The sequence below is a fragment of the Pygoscelis adeliae genome, unplaced genomic scaffold, assembly GCF_000699105.1.
Source record: "Pygoscelis adeliae isolate BGI_AS28 unplaced genomic scaffold, ASM69910v1 Scaffold89, whole genome shotgun sequence".
In the NCBI taxonomy this organism is placed as follows: domain Eukaryota; kingdom Metazoa; phylum Chordata; class Aves; order Sphenisciformes; family Spheniscidae; genus Pygoscelis; species Pygoscelis adeliae.
Genome location: NW_008825559.1, coordinates 329329 through 346766, shown reverse-complemented (window position 1 = coordinate 346766; position 17438 = coordinate 329329). Strand labels below are relative to the sequence as shown.

The following is a 17438-nucleotide window of genomic DNA, read 5'->3' as shown; positions in this document are numbered from 1 at the left end:
CCAACTCCCCCCAGTTTCTGTACTGAGCATGACGCCACATGGTATGGAATGTCCCTTTGGCCAGTTCGGGTCAGCTGTCCTGGCTGTGCCCCCTCCCACCTTCTCGCTGGCAGGGCATGAGAAACTGAAAAGCCCTTGACCAGTGTAAGCACTGCTCAGCAACAACTACAACATCGGTGCGTTATCAACATTGTTCTCATCCTAAATCCAACACACAGCACTGTACCAGCTGCTAGGAAGGAAATTAACTCTATCCCAGCTGAAACCAGGACAGTATGTTAAAATCAGTGTAAGAGTATCTGAAGAGTTAGCATCTTTGAAAGATGTCTTTGGCAGCCTTTTCTCTTAATAGCCGTGAATGTTTTGTTTTTATTGGATTTTATAGGGGACACTGTGTAAAATACGAGCTTGTGAATGTCTGTCCAAACACGGTGGCTTTTTTTTGCCCAAATACTAATTAAGCAAGGAAACACATCTAACCACTAGCTCAGCCTCAGTGAAAATGAAAACAGACATGGTGCTCTGGCTACGTTTATTTCAAGTATTCATGGAATTTCTAACATAAACCAAAACAAACTCTCAAACAACTTGGGGGGGGGGGGAGTATAGAAGCCAAAATCCCCTTTTTGCTAGTTGTATTTGGACTAGAGATACGTGTGTCACGAACAGTTTGGTTTCAAGTTTTAGCTGCCCTCCAGGCAGTGGCTGACTTTCGCTTCTCAATGGCAAGTCAGTCCTTCCAAAGTTCTCGCAAGACGCTCTGAGCATCCAGCTCGGAGCATCCTTGAGGAGGGAACTTCCTTCCAGACAAGGAGGTGGTTATGTGAAGAGGGCTGGAGCTGCTCAGTCTGACACTTGTATAAATGAGCTGCCAGCACTGTAACTTTAGGCTTCCATAAGGTTTTTTAACCGGTTTCCTATATTTCTCCTCTCTTGCTAGCTGAAAATCAGAAGCCTGCTGTATTTCTGTGGCTAGCTTGTCCTCTGTGAGTCTGGTAACGTGAGCGGTCCGTCTTCCCGAGTGATGAGGAGAACTACAGTGATACTGATTGCCCTCATCTGGAAGGAGAACACGGGGCTTTTAGCGTCCGTGTAGTTCAGAGCAGTGTCGCATTTGTATTACTCCTCCAGTAGCTTGTGCGCTATGAGATGAGGATCTTGCCTGAGTGGGGAAAAACTCTATACTTGGTCACTCTCTTGCAAGAGGAGAGAGGATGAACTTAAAAGGCAAACAGCTCTCCCGTTGACTTGTCTCAGAAATATGAGCAAAGGTCAGGCTGGCATCTGGACTTAGGTGGTAACTGTAGGAAGAGGGAAGCTGCTTACTGCTGGAGGATGTTCTTGCATCTCGGATTGAGTTAAGGACCAACAGTGTGATCTCTCCTCATTCTTGGTGGAAGGCTTTGCCACTAAAATATTTCCCAGCTGTTCTTCAGTACTTTGATTTCCTTATCTTCTGCTGCAGGGCTAGGAAATAAGATGGGGATGGGGGAGCTAAGTTGCATGCTCCTCCATGCCTTCATTCTCAGGGAGGTTCTTCCTTCAGCAGCTTGATGCTAGGAAATTCTTCCTCCAACGTAACTCCCCTCCAAAAAACGAATGAACCCAGCACCCACCCCCCAGGGTAGGGGTGGAAGGGGAGCTTTCAAAAGGATGCAGGGTTCTTAAATTATTTTGAAAAGAATGAAGTTCCTATGGGATCCCACTGACGCTGGGTGTGAGGATAGATTAGCTCTTACAAAGTTTCCTCTCCCTATTAAAAGCTGCTGCTGTCAAAACTGTTAGACTTTTCTCTGTAAAAGCTGCTTTTTAAAGCCATGATGAGCATACAAATAAAAGGCTCTCCCAGAGCAAAAAAATCTCATCTAGGTGAAGAGAATTTAAACTGATAACCGGTGAAATTAAATATGAGGAAAATGGGAAAACTGAAACTATCTAACAATGGGAGAGACGTGCATCCCGTGTCTGGCAGATAGCAGGCAAGCCTCTTATTCTTGCTGCTGGCTAGCTGTGTTGCATGTGGAGTCTGAGCCATGCTCTTCCCCCTGCCTGGAAGGGCAGCTGTACAAAACTCAGCATGAAGATTTGCTGGTCCGAGTCTACTGTGAGACTGCAAATCTTGGATTTGAGTCCGCTAATGTAGTTTTACCTCCCCAAAAGCAGATCTTATGATAACTCGCTTCCTCTGTAGATTCTCCAGTTCTTCAGTGTTTTCACAAGTCCAGAGCATATTAAGTGTAGACTGAATCCTTCTGCAAACTCCATAGTGGCTCTGGACACTTTTATTTGCTTTCAAGAAATGAAGAATTTTCATCAGCTCAGTCTGATTCTGGTCATGACCTTATAGTTGAGGAACATATATAGGGCATTGTCCACCTTTTAGACATGCTTGACTAGTATACAGAATTGTCTTGGTAGAATATTTGATAGTCCATTTGATAATTTCTTGTGGAGTAAGCATGTCCGGAGTTTTGCCTTCATCCTTGAACGTCGATAGTCAAAATGCTAAGGAAACAACTTCTTGCTATGCAGTCTGCTTGCTGCCTCCTTTTCATGAATATCTGTGCATTGGCAACTTGAAATTGTCTATGTATTGAATGAGACATATATTGAGTTTTTACTGATGAGCTAACTGTTACCGAGAGCTCAAATTTTGACAAAGGAAACCGGCACAGGTCAGAGCAACCTTCATGGTATTGCTCTTAAAATGGCTCCAGGCCACTTGACATACTGATGAGCTCATCTTTAGTGATTTCCTCAGCGTCCTCTGATCGTCTGAGCTAGTGGCTGAAAAATCCCTGGTCAGGCAGGACCTGAGAGGGGAAGGGGCTCGAGGTGGCGATGGGACCTGCTGCAGGCTTGCCTTTTCCGCTTGCTTGCGCTGCCTCCCGATTCCTCGCGACAGCAGGAAGCTGGGAAACTGGGAAATAATGTGCTGAAGTGAGAAAGCTAATTTGAAGCTTATTTTCCTGCCACTGCTGTGTAGGGAGCCTGGTGGGAGTGGGGTAGAGGAGGTGGGAACAGCTGGAAGGACCTGCCAGAGGTGCTTCAGGATGGCCCTACAGCAAAGCATCCTCGAGAGGACACTTGGGTTCCTATACTGTTGTCTGACCTTGGCTAACCACGTAGCTTCTTGAATACAAATTAAGCACACCAATAAATTTTTTGTAGCGGCAAAGACTGTAATATGTAGCATATTCATGTCGTATGAGCAGGCTTTTCTGTGCCTGCGTTGTGTCGACCAGCCGGTGCTCTGTACAGGAGGTGTTCGGAGGCGTGGGCAGCAAACGCGCCACACTGTGGGACGTGCCCTCAAGGGAACTGCAGGCAAAAATCTGCCAGGGGACTCCTTTCAGTTTGTCACCTGTGCCCGTATAGTCTTCCCTAAAGGCCTCTGCGTTGAGGACAAGATGAATTACTTTGGTGACAGCAGCTGATGCCTAGGCGTCACGGCCCCTCACCTGCCCTGTGCTGCAGGACCCTGTCGGGAGGGGATGCTGAAGGGAGTTGTCCTTCCAGCCATCGAGGGTTGGCAGGTAGCAGATTTGGCACGCTTGGCTGGTTTACAGTGTTAATTTATTCAAATAAAGCTTTTCACAACTTCTTAAAATAATATGTATGATCAAATTTGCCTGGTGATAGTCGTGGCATCCCACAGTGAGGAGGTCAGGTAACACAATGTTTGCCAAAAAACCCACCTTTCTGTGCAGACTGGTCTAGAGTATTTGAAACTGCTCGTTGCTCTGGCAGTCCATAGTTAACCACACCAGGAAACTTCTCCTGCTTGAGCTCTTTGTACGACAGTACATTTGAAAGTTCCTATATCCAAAACTGCTTTTCATAATCTGGTGGTTGGCATTTCTGGTGAGCATTCACTTCGATCAGTAGCTTCTATAAAATGGGGCCAGACTCTTCGTGGAGGTACACAGTGCTAGACTGGGAGGCAACGAACACAAATTGCAAGATGGGAAATTCTGGCTAGGTATAAGGGGAAAAATTTTTTTTTCACCGTAAGGGTGATAAAACACTCGAGCAGGACTAGGGGAGGTTGTGCAACCCCCACTTCTGGAGATATTCAGAGCTGGACTGGACAAAGCCCTGAGATACCTGATGTAGCTGCTCCTGCTTTGAGCTGGAGGTTGGACTGGTGACCTCCAGGGGTTCCTCCCCATCCCAGTGACTCTTAAGTCGTGGTTCCCAGCCTCATCATGTCCCTTAGCAAAGTGGCCTTTTGGCTTCAGTGCCTCTTGTAAGATTGTGAGTCGCTTCAATACCCCGAAGCCTTAATAGGCTTATTTGTGGACAGGGAGTACAGTTAAAAGGGCTGCTTCCAGTATGTGCAGCTGGGGTACAGGATGTCAAACAGGTCATACTCTGTTAGTACAAAACAGCTTTGGTTTTCCCCCCTCTCAGGGTGTGAAGTTGCAAATTATGAGCTGCCTTGGAAGGTGCTGTTGCTAGCTGAAGCCATCAACTGACAAACATTTAAATAACTTTACATGTTCTTTAATCCACAGCTTCTTTAAAGGTAATCTGCAAATGAGCTGGAACACCTTGAGTGCAGGTCTCATGGATTTGATATTGATAATGTTGAGTGTGTATGGGGGGGATAGAACGGGGGTATCTGTGCTTCTTAACCCAACCCTAGTGGTTCTTATTTATCTCAAATATCTCTTTTTTTTTGCCATCTTTTGCTGGAAGTTGGGTATTATAAAATGTCCATAAAAGTATTACTGATCTCTCAGGGTTGTCACATGCAGGACTTCTTATTCACAGCTGGGATTCTGGGGCTCTTTCACGATGCTTTGCCAATAGGAAAGGGGCATTTTTTGGAATCAGGTGCCTAAGGGCCAGCCTTACAGGCACGCACATTTTAATTGCAAGACTCTTCTTCAGCTTTGCTCTATTAATTACTGTAAGCCTTTAGGAGAAGGAGCTGGCAGCGGAAAAGGCCGATAAATGCTGGTGCAATAAGTTCTTGAAATTTTTTCCCTTTAGTCAGCTGAAAGTTGGATTTGGCTTTTTCTGGAGAAAATAAACAGTTATCAACATTTTTAACTGAAGACCACCAGAACATGGTATTCTCTTTGAGACCTTCATGATATAAAGATATCTAAGTGGGATTTGTGTGTAAAGTCTCTGGTGTAAAGTACAGGTTAAAGCTATTTTTGGTCAAACGGCTGTCAAGTATTAGTCATAGTGACAGTTACAGATTAATATTTAACAAGGTTAGCGGTAAGTTCGGTGAACGTCTCTTCTGGACACTCGTGACTATCCTGTTGTTCAGGATTTTCTGCTCTGAACCAGGCAGGGCTCCCTACCAGGATTTTTCCTGAAGTGAGGAAAAGCTGGAGGTGCAACTTCTGCCCCTTGAACACCACCAGCTCCAGGCCACCTTGTCTTCTGGTTCTGTATCATGAACCTTTGTCAGCAGGTAGTGCCCATACTTCATCGGGAGCCTGGTTTGTCCCCTTGTAGACCACAAAATGAAAAGCTGGTCGTCTTGAGGGACGCCGCGGGTCTGGCAAACGCTCACAGGGCTTGTTTCTTTTTTTTCATTAGCATTAATTCAACTAAAAGTTGAAGTAGCCACAGGTTTCTGTACCGCCCTGTGTCTGTGCAAAAACCTGGAAATAAGTTAGCGGATGCCATAAATAATACATGTAGGGGAAAATGTTGGTTTGAAAAATAATAGTTCAATTAGAAGGGTTATAGAGAGGGCTCATGTTGTTATCATTAGTGGGGAGCGTTAAATAGATTCATCATATGTAGGAGAAACTCTTGACTAGGTGACTCTTCCCATATCCCTTATACAAAGGTATCAAATCCATAACTAACAAAATATTCCGCTTCTCTAATCCTAACTGAGACTGCGGTAGTGCCAGTTCTTGCTGTCATCTCAAAATAAAATTACGCATCAGTTCTCATCATGTGAAAGAGTATATTAGCTGTTGCAAGGAGAAATGTGGGGTGTAATACTCTACTGGTGAACACTGCAGGAACCTAACAGGTTGACTCTCTCTTCTAGAAAACGCTAGAGCCGAGGTCTCAAAAAATACCTAAATTTAGGATTTATCTTCAGTATGAACTGGCTCATGGTTCTGTAGCTGAAATACAAAGCGGGGGAACCCAAAACCTTTGAAATTTTAACTCTGTGCTCCAACAGCCTTAGAGGAAGGTAATTCTATCTGGATTCCTCCTTTAAAATCAGAAAATGCTGGTTTCTGCATAGTCCTTCAGGGATGTGAACAGCACATGAACAAGTATCTTGTCTGCAGACATTGTGTTAAGGTGGAGCTAATCAAGTGCTGTAAACCTGGAGGTATTACTTACACCTGTAAACCATGTCTGAGAAAGTCAGATGACTTCTGCAAGGGTTTTTAGTCTCATCCAGGACTCAGCGTATGGTATCAGAGTCTACTGATGTTCCTGCAGGTCAGATTCAGTTGTCATGAGAGATCATTAATTAAATCTATAAATAAAGTCCAACTTCAGTGTGTGCCTAAGAGCTTTGTGGTGTCCTCCAGGCTGAGCTTCATCCACGAGTGCCTCCTGTGCCCTCTATTACACTGTGGTCCAAGTGAACTGGCTCCATCTGAACTCACTGTAATCGCCGCCTGTACTTGCGTTGTTTTGATCTTGCACAAACGCCCATGAACTTTAGTGCTGGTGTGTTAAAATTGGCTTCGCAGCATGACACATTTTACCTGCCCTCAGCCCCACTACTGTGGAAATATTTAAATGAGGCCAGTGGTGTGTTAGTTTGCATTATTAATGACTTGGCAAGACCAGACCATGGATTACCCGTGGAGGTGATGAAGCAGTACGTGCTCATTCCTGCACCATAACTATTGGCTTCTTTAAACTGGTAGCAGTCTGTCTCGCTCTTCTGGGTTGCAGGGCTGCTATTTTACCCAGAGTTGTGAGCTGTGAGTAATGCTGAGGGTGTGTGAAAGAATAAGTAAATGCCTGTATGTCTGTCTGTCTGCATGTGAGATTTCCAAAGGGCCCACCTGACTTCTATAAAAAGTTCATGAACTGGTGAAGGTAGAAATTAGTGCATCTGGGACCTGCCTGGGGTTGGTAGCTGTATGCCAGCTTCTTTGAAAATAGACTGAAAAAATATGACAGTTCTACATCTTCCTCTCCTGTGTCTGTTTGATATAACCTGGTCTTAGTATTACTGCAGGTCTGCCCAAAACTTCTTAATTTGGTTCTGGTGGATGGGGGGGGAGGGTTCATATTAATGATTAGACAATTGTTTTGCTCAAGTTTTTAAAGGGGTGTTTCTCTCCTTTTTTTGGGTTGCACTCCAACTCCAGAAGGTAAGAACCACTGCTGATTGTCTAAAGCTACTCTTCTCTATTAACGCAAGCTGCAAAAGCCTTAATTAAAAGAGCAACTGCTTGTTTTACACAGACTTAGAAACCAAGTAATGGTAGTATACCTGGTGTTAATGCTTCTGTTACCTTAATCTACCTTTCCTGCATGTCGTTTGCATTAGCGCTTCGGTGCGATGCAAACTTGAAATCTTAATGTTTGTAAAGTCTGTGGAAAATGTCAGGCTAATAGCATGTGAGTGCTTAGTGTCTTACAAATTAACCCTGCTGTCTGCAAGCCTGAATTTGTGGGGAGTGGGATGCTTGATTTGCATGATGTATTTTTGTGCATCTTTTGTCTGGGGGACGTTTGGCACTGCATATTGGGTGAAGCAAAACTTAACACGTAAAATAAGCTGCTTTTCTAAATCATGAATTTGTTTAACAAGCGTGAAGTTGGTACAGTGGTGTCTGCTTACAATATCTCTCTGCTCTGACTCTTCCGTAGATCTGAAACTATTGTTTTTTAAAACCATCATATTTTAATATACTAATAAACAAAAAGCTATTTGTGTGAATGTCTGATTCAAATGGAAAGTGGGGAAGAAGGGGATGCTCTAAAGAACAAAATGGGGAAAAAAAAAACCTCACCCTTAAACACAGTTCAGTCCGTTTGGACATTTTTATCCAGCTACATCAACTTGCAGCGGCGAGGTGAAATGAAGACACTTGCTGTTGGATCCACTTTATATTAAGCTTCTATTTAGAGCAGAAGGCAATAATTAACTCTTCGCTGGTGTTGAGGTTGCTGAGTGCTATGGCACCTAGCTGGTGTGAAACCAGTGAATTCCGAGGTGCGTTTCTGTGCCCAGCAGTATCAGCAGGTGCTCCTCTGCCTGCAGGATCCCCTGGAGCTATAAGGTGGGGGTCCTGCTCTGGAGGGGGTCCTGCGGCAGGAGATCTGCCGGGTCCGCCACGCTGAAGACGGTGCTGTTGTGCACACAGAGAAATACTGTAAAAACTGCTAACCAAATTAAAAATGGAGCTTTAATATAAAGTAATCTTTTGATAGATAAATACACCTTGCATGATGCTCTGAGGGCGAGGTTTGTAAGTTCAAATAAATCACGATTGGAAAAATTTCAATCCGGTGTCCTGTCCACATCTGACCGAACAAAAATGATCTGGTCACACTTTGCTTTCAAATCGGAATGAGTCAGCTCGGTCCCTGAGGTCTTGGGAGCCAGGCTGATGGGAAGGGATGCTGCAGCGGGATTGAAAATGTGGGAAGAAACGCTCCACCTCCTTCCTCCCCTTCAACAGGCAGCTGCTCGGAGTAGAGAGTCCTCACCTTAACCTTGTGTACGTTTACCACTCTCGAACCCCTTTTTTCCTGCTCAGTCTGAAGAAGCTTTGAACTCAATGTGGAGTTTAAAATGCCATGATTTTAAGGATGGCTTAAATTTGGCATTCTCAGGAGGAAGTTTTGGTATGTACGTGTCTGTTTGAAACATCAAGTAGCTTAGAGAAATACTCAGAGGCGTGAGAGCGCAGAACATGTATTTCTTCTTATGCCATTGACTGGCCTTACAACTACCTCTTAACTACAAAAATTATTATTATACTGTCTTAGCCCTTTCAGCAATCCAATAAAATAAGTAAAGAATGTGCCCCTTCTGCAGGCAGAGGGACTGTCACTTGCTGTTGATCACTTTGAGATCAATTTTCTGACTTATTGATGAAATGGAAGTGCAGATAGGAAAAATGTTAATTTTCAAAATAGAATAGATATTTAGAAGCTACCAAAACCCCTTGTTTAGTCAACAGTGTAAAAAAATATAGTTTACGTAGCAGTCACAGGTTTGTAAGTATAAACAAGCTTATAAATGCCAGTACATCTGTAAAATTGGTTGTTTTTAACTGGGAAGTCAGTGTTAGAGGGGAATAATTACTAAACCACCATTTTCAGTGGAAGGCAGCAGTGCTGAGCGCAGCAGTAGTAGCAGAACGGTTGGGAACTGAATTTAGAACTGAAATAGCCACTTCACAGGCACTCGATACTTGCCCCGACGCAGCATGCTTGAAATGGTTCAGGCAGAGGCTCATGAAGCACCATGCTTTTGGCTGACAAAATAAGTATATTTAAGACCCTGCTGCCGAAGGTGCTGTATAGCTAAAAGGTTGGTGCCTGCTCTGATAATATCAGAGTTTAGGAATATGTATTTGCTCAAGCTGTTCACTGGGTGGTCACCTGGTAAGTATTGATGGGTATTTGCTTGTATCAGACCTCTCTCTTAAACAGCATCTGTAAATGAAAATATTCTCGATGCTGTGGTTTAAAACCTGTGCGAGCACTTAAATGGCTTCTTTTGCGTTTGATAAAGGGTGGATATGTTACTCCCTAGTTTTTCTCAAGCCGAAACACACTGTGAGTGAGGATAATGCAGAAGTTTTGGGAAAGTAAAATGGCTTAAAACTTTGGACAGTGAACAAATTGGCATTTACAAGTTTTCATTAAGAAGATCCTAGGTCTTGGCACAAGAGCTTGGATTATGACCCTTGCACTGGCACCATGGATCTTATTTATGCTGAGTTTGCTGCCCGTATTTTGGCAGATTTACAGAAAGGCCGTGCTATTTTTAGCTTTTCAAGAAGTAAAAACTAGGAAGCTTCAGTATGTACTTGTAACACTATGGAAACCGAATTAATCCTGGTAAATGTCATAGTTACCTTTGCATCTTCTAAACTGTTGCAAATATATTTTTTTACTTTAACTGAAGCTCGTTTCAATGAACAAAGCCTACAGTTGACTCTTTGCGTCAGCTGAATTTATCAGCCTAAGCAACTCTGTTCTGATCTGAACCATCTCAAGAAGTATTGCTCAGCTGAGATGTGAGCCAGTGTGAGCAAAGGGGCGTTTATCTTCATTTTTCCCAAGGGTGCTGTTTATTTGTCAGTGGGCTGGCACTCAGCGCTGGATAATTGATAAAGATGAGCACCCCATTTATTGTCACAAGAGTTAAAATACATTTGCTTTTTTGCTGTAGCTGTCATCTAACATGCTATTCCCAACTGGAATAAAAAGTTTAGATAATCCATTGCTGTGAAGGCATAAATGAAAATACAACTAAAAATCCTTTCCACAGACAAGCACAAACACAGTTTGTATATGCATGCACTTAAAATGTAAAATTCTGAAAAATATTTGCGTAGAAAAAGCAGCAGCGTGCTGCTACCATTAGAGGCTGAATACCGTAGCCCCAGATTGTTCCCCCCAGTTGTATTTGGAGCGGTGTTCTTGCCATCATGATGAACGGCGGTAGGAATGCTTCTGCGGAAGTTTTTGTCAAAAATGACTGTTAGAAGCGTTACATGAGACACCAGTAACTTTCTGGAGGTGGAAGATGTCCGAGTCAATTATTTTCTGTATCAGGAATTTATCCTGTTTTCGTCAGGAAAATGCTTTTGTTGTCAGGAAAGTGGCCTGATGAAACAGAAGTACATTACTGACATAAACTACTGAAATATCTGAATACATCTGAAAAGGGCTTGCATTACTTGACAGTTGGATAAAGTTATGGTATCTTGATTGTGCATGTAATCTGTTTTCAGTGCATAAATGAGATTCACGATGAAAACAATCCAGGCAGATCGAGCTTGTGCAGGGGGAGTGCCTCTACTGTTGGCACAAGCCGAGTTACAAGGGAGGCAGGGTCTGGAAAACTTAAATTTTGCTCTTCCCCTCATTGAAGCACGGAATAAAGCAGGAGCTGAAAGCAGCTACCCCAGCTCGCCAGCGGCAGGAGCAGCACGTGCACGAACCAGCTCAAGCTGAAGCTTTCCCTAGGCAGAGACCGAGCAGTGAACCCCCTACCAGCTCTCCACTAAACCTGCCAGCTCAGTAATTCTTATCCTACCTCCCAATTACGCATAAGCCTAATGGGGGGGAAATATGTTTTTCACACTATTTGTTAGTACTTGTGATGTAAAAATATTTATCTGGGTTGAAAAACTTGCTGGAATGAACACTGGAACTCTGCTTAATCAGCTGTAAAAATACAGGGTGTGATGTCATGTGTTAATTTTAATAAAACATTTTTATTTTTAGGCAGCTATTGCATTTAAAATAACAAAAGGTATTAATTTTAATAAAACATCATCTCTAACTCTTCGTATAGTAGCTAGTTCCTGAGGGAAACCCTAGCAGTTCAGTAAAATCCTAAGTGTGCCCTGTCTAGCTGAAGCATCTTAGTTCAAGTGCATTGGTTTATGTAAAAAAAACTTCTGGCTGGATGCCATAAAACTTGAGTTTGGAGTTGTACCTGCTGCTTTGTTAAACAGGGTTCATCGCACCCCAGATAAGAACATCGCAAACCAAATTAGTAGAAGAAAATGCCGTTTTGATTCAAAAGCCTCCCCTTGTTTCCAAAACCAGACAAAACCCCCCAAACCCGCAGCCTATCTCTAGTATGGAAGGAAGCCCTAGAGGGTTTGTAGGGTGTTGTGCTGCTCACATTCAAATTCAACCTCTGTTCCTAAACTGCTAGGGTAGGAAATAGCTCTGCTTTTAATAGTCATTTGCACCAAATTGCCAGTATCTGGACAAATATTTTGACCTTGCATTTAACTATGAGAGTGAGATCCCTTTGCTGCCCACCACCTCTCTGTAGCAGTCGTTGTTAATATTGGGTGAAAACAGGGCAGTCTGTGAGAACAGGGGAATACGGAAATTTTACAGTGTGAGAAAAGTAATAATTGGTCTTAGCTCATTTTGGAAGATTCTTAATCAAATAATTAAATGAAAACAGCCCTACATGGAGAAGGGGGCAGGAGGGGCAAAGCAGCCTCTGAACTCTGTGAGCTGTAGGAAGGTGATGGAGGGGAGCTGGTAGAAGGGGTAATGTTTGTTCTGGTTTCTTTGGGAGAATTTGATGTTAATGAGTGTGGATATACCCTTCTTCTTTCTCCTTCCACCGTGACTGTGCCCATGCTGTCTGTCCATACTGCAATAAGCTGGTGAGCCGGTTTGCTGTAGAGAACGGGTAGAACAGGAGCCTGCAATGAGACTGTCCTCAAAAGCAGTAATTCCTGCCCCTGTAAACTGGGAAGGTTTGTGCATCTGCACCTCAAACCCCTCATCCTCAAGCCAGGAACCACACCTTGAGCTTATTTAGAGCCCAGGGTGATTGATGACCGTGATCGCAAAGCTGGAGAATGTTTCAGTTCAGAAGCTTTAGAAAGCGAGTTAGGGGCTCGATGCCTAACAGATTCGATACAGCTTCCCAAAAGGGGACATGAAGGAGCGTAGCAGTTACGAACTAGTCATGTCATAGTCTTGCTGAGCTCCACTTAATCTTTTCTGAAGGATGAATCCTGTTCTGAGACCTCCAAAAGGACTGGTCCGTTAGCGGTCACACTAATGGAAGCTGATGGTCAGCAGTATCAGAGACTGACTGTGGCTCTGCGTGCAGAGCAGTACGGATTTGGGTGGGATGGAAGGGACTGAAGTGAAATAGTAGGTAACGATGAATCTGGAGCGGGCAGGAACTTGCCTTTCACTTCATCTGCTTCTCGAACTACTGGTTTTGAGGTGGAATGACAGGAACTGTCAGATGCGGCTGATGATCCTGTGTGTGTTCCTGGCAAACGGAGAGGCCTTCGTTTAAAAAAAAAAAAGGGGGGGGGGGGGAGCAATAAAATAAATGGCATAATAACATCTGGTTCCTAAGGCTATTTTTAGGCAGCTATTGCATTTAAAATAACAAAAGGTAGGCTGGGCACAAAACACAGGTAGTTGGAAAAAGTATTAAGTGAATATTGGGGGATTCTGAGCAAAGCGGCAGCAAAGAATAAGCAAGGGACGAAATCTTTCCATTCAGAGGAGAACGAGTTTCATTTCCAAGAATAAACGTAACCACAGTCTCACTGCACGTTTACTTGTTAGCAAACTATCAGAGCTGTGGGTCAGGGGTTGTAGTAATGCAGCAACACCTTTTGTCAAAGAAAAATGCCCAAAGTGCTTTCCCTGGGGATGCAGGTTTAGTACAGCCCCGCTGGTTAGGGCTTCATCCGAATTCTGGGGTGAGCCTCTTGGCTTGTTTTGAAATATCGTTTTGGGTGTGGGATTTTTTTTTTTTCCCCCCAGTTTGGAGGTTTGTCCGTCAAATCAAGGTCCGGATCAGTGGAGTCGGAAGCTGCTGGTTAGGCAGCTCACGTAACCCTGCGGCAGCAGCCGCCCTCCTGTCCTTCTGCAGCTGTGTTGGGGGAATCTGTTCAGAAGCACGAACTGCCGCCCTGCACCCAGGGTGGTGGCTGAAATTGAGTGATAGTCATGAAAATAAGATGATTAATATAGGAAGGGTTCGAGTGCTTATGAGTACTCACTCATAGAGGCAGAAAGGATGTAATACAACATGAAGACCGTGCATCTTATACCCAAATCGAACCCTCCTCACCCCCCCCCTTTTTTTTTTTTAAAGTTAGGTGGGACTTGTCAACTGATTTTTAGCTTCCAAAATTTTCACAATAAGCTTTATGAAAGGCTAGAATAGTGTTACATTTGTGCCAGCTTTCTAGAAGAGCCTGTAGAGGAAGACACGTAACTATAGATGGGTAAACATGAGGAAAAAAAAATAAAGCAAAAATAGTGGCTAAGCTGTTAAACAATGGAATCAATTCAGTACGAGCTGCGTAGATGCCAGACCAGTATAGCTTTTGTAAAGATTGGTCCTGCCAAGGCTTCATTCCTTGGTGAGCTTCCAAAGCGCAGCTCTGCCTAGACTTTGTTAGATGCTTGGCTTAACATTGATATTCTGCTCTGATACAGTTTTTAAAAGGAATGTACTCCGTGAGCTAAAGGTCACGTACGTGGCAGAGCTCTCCTCACTGCCCCAGAGCTTCCTGAACGTGGGAATGCTTCGGTGTGTTCAGTGCTATTCAACATGCTAGTAGTGATCTGGAAAGAAGTATAAGATGATAATTTTTTAGATGCAGTGGTAGGAGGGATGATGATGAACATTGATGGGAGAAGGACAGGTATATTGTTTATACTGCCAGATACAGCTGGGCCTGTATAAAATATACTTGCGTGCAGTTCTCGCATAGTCCTTGCACGCAGAAATCACATCCAGGAGCAAAGATGTGAAGAGGGGAAGGGTATACCCTGGGGAGCAATGCCTTTGGAAAGAATTTGGGGTTGCTGTAGGAAATCACACTGAATTATAGCTTCCAGGGAGACCCTGTGGCTTTCTGGAGAAGAGGATTAGCCTTGTGAAGTTAGTGCATAGCCTCGGTGAAGCTAGTGTGAGAAGAGTTGCTTCCAGTTGTGTTGTTCACGTTTGTAGGAGCTGCTGCACCATTGGGGAGGGTGCACAGAAAAGCTATGGGAGCAGCAGGGAGTGATGAGCCAAGGGCTGGTTTCGGAGGGGGGAGTCAAGGAGGTCATGAGGAGAGGTTGTCTACTGCGTGCAAATGTATTTAGGAGAAGCTTATATTCAGTGGTAGGGATTCTGGCTGGAATGTCAACCTAGATACGCTATGTCTGAAGATGGGCACGAGCTCTTGGCAGGGAGTAAAGCGAGATGCTCACGTTACTGGGTTCTCTGCTGTATCATGGTTGGTGCTCTCTCCAAAAGACATTTGTTAGCCGGAGGAGTCACTGGGTCAGTGTAAGAGTACCTGAACGAAACTGAGTTTTGCCATGTAAGAACCAAAACAGGACCAGTGGGTGGTCCCTGGCATGCCTGAGGCTCCGCTGCTTCCTCCAGCGCTGCTGGTTTTTGCTTGAGCATCAGACTGAGCCGTCTGCTAAGGCGGTCAGATGAGCTTTGGGCTGGGGTTTAGAAAATTCCCTCCTCATCGCTGTTTTCACTAGTATTTATTAACAAATGACACTGGCAAAAACTCAGAAAGCGTAAGATCCTGCGGAGCGGAGATGCTGCAGAGGCTGTTTTCTTGACCCTTTGCATGGAATAATGTAGATTTGAAGGAGGTCATCTGGTCTGACTGTGGGCTGCAACCCCACAGAGATCTCTGCTGGTGGGGGACGACTGCGTGCCCCTGCTCAGGCTTGTGCCCGAGCCCTGGGGTGCCCCCGTACAACCGCAGAGCTCCCACAGAAGTCCGAGTACTTCTCTAAGCCTGTTTCTCAACTGGAGGAGCGAGCAGCCTGCAGGATCCCGGTCTGCGGTGCCATGGGCAGGGGGGACCAGGACGGTGCCCTGCCGGCTCCCCGCCGGCAGTGGCGGTCCCTCCAACGGGGACCGGTGTCTCGCTGTACATCTGCCTAGCAGTCAGCACAGGTGGGATCGGGTCTAGCAACATAAATACTAGTCCTCCTCTTGTAATGGTATTTCTCCTGTGGTTCGTGAGCCACCGTAGCTGGCCGGTGTCCCTTGCAGGGTCTCCTACCTGTTAGCTTGTACGCACGGGGGCAAAGGAGACCGGACCTATTTCAGGATGTTGGCTTCTCCTTGTACTAGACATCAGTAATTCAGCTGAGCTGTTTTGCTGCTTTTAGGCAGAACTTGGAGTGCACGTGTCCTGCCCGAATCGTCGGAGGGCTGTGCTCGCCCTCGCCTTTATTTCCCTTTCCTCCCAGGGCTTATTTCACTGCTTTTGATGCAGGGTTGTTTGAATGTTCATAGCAAAACTTACTACAGGCAAACAGCTGTATCTCCTGCTCGGGGATTTCAGTTAATCAGTCACAAATTTAGGATTTGATGGTTCTGGTTCCAGCCTTTGTGACAGGGTGTTGGGAGGCGAAAACCTCTTGCTTAACTTCTGTGCAGGGGTTGTGCTTGATATCAGTATGCTTTATGAGCCAGGATACCTATTTAGTAGAGGGTATGATCAGCCTGACCCTGCAGTGGGAGCAAAAGTCACCTGTCTTGCTGCGTCCACCTGATTTTGCTTCTGTCTACAGCGGGATGGGTTTAAAAAACCAAACAAAGAAACCCCCACCAGCACCGATGAAAAGATGGGTCTTCTGTCTCGGTTCTCCTGGCTGGGATCAAAGATCTCCACTCTTTTCAGGGGAAATTGCGTAATTGGTTTCCATTCTTTATCCCACAACTCTCAATTCAGTATGCTGTGGGTTTTCTTTAAAAAAACCTCAAACTTAAAATATCTCTGCAGTCAGTAGTTAGCTCACAACAAATCTGCTCTGAGTTTCAGATGAGCAATGTTAAATATCTAGAGCTTTAAAAATGCGTGACAGTTTTGATGTTTGGCAAAGAAGTATTGGGGAGCCTGAGCTTGGGGGCTTTTTTGTTTGCTTTTTTTTCTTTTCTGGAACTGGAGCGTGGGTACGTGGACTGGTTTCACTGTTGCTTATTATGGCAGCTTCAACTTGTATTCTGCTTGGGAATAGAAGTTGGATCTGGAATCTTTCTGCCTCTGCATGCGTGATGGTCAGGTGAGGGGCCGTGGTTGTCTCCCAGCAGAAGATTAACACTGACCAAATACATTCAAACATTAACCGTGTGTTTTTGTTTTCAGTGGGACTTCTCCTCTTGCATGCCTGAATGCTATGTTACATACAAACTCCCGAGGGGAAGAGGGCATTTTCTATAAGGTCCCGGGGCGCATGGGAGTGTACACGCTGAAGGTAAGTGGCTCGGCTGGGGAATCTTGTTTCAATGCTCAGGTGACTTTTATCCATTTAAAAATATGTTGGATTAGGATAATCCTGAAGAGGGAACTATTCCTCAATTGCATGAATGTAGCGTAAAGTTTACCTCCACGTGCGAACACTAAGTCTTTATGCTTGCTAGTGAGCACCTGTGTGCTGAAAGGACAACCGGAGGTGCTGGGCTTTATTCACATTTTTATCCCAGAAATGAAAGAGTAATTAAAATTTTAAATGACATTTTAGCCCTAAAAGGATCTTCACCGATCTCAACTTGTATCTAGAAATGAAAAATTACCTTATACTCAGTCTGTGTCTAGTAGGTGGAGAACATTTGTAGAGAAACCACGTAGATTCCTTTATTTACCTGATTGGCATATTTAAAAATAATCTTTATTTGAAACCTTTTTCCCCGGTTAAACTATTAGAACGAAGCCTGCTCACACTGTTCTTGATTTTCTGTAAATTTGACTCTGAGGACTGTGCCATAA

At 44.4% G+C, this 17438-nt stretch overlaps 1 protein-coding gene across 1 annotated transcript in view; it reads left to right on the top strand.

The window, feature by feature from the left end:
- Positions 1–17438, top strand: part of LOC103923910 (putative Polycomb group protein ASXL2) — a 35227-nt gene that overhangs the window by 3698 nt on the left and 14091 nt on the right. The window contains exon 2 of the mRNA XM_009332348.1: positions 16818–16926. Within this exon, the coding sequence (XP_009330623.1) occupies positions 16818–16926 (109 nt within the window). The remainder of the gene's footprint in view (positions 1–16817; positions 16927–17438) is intronic.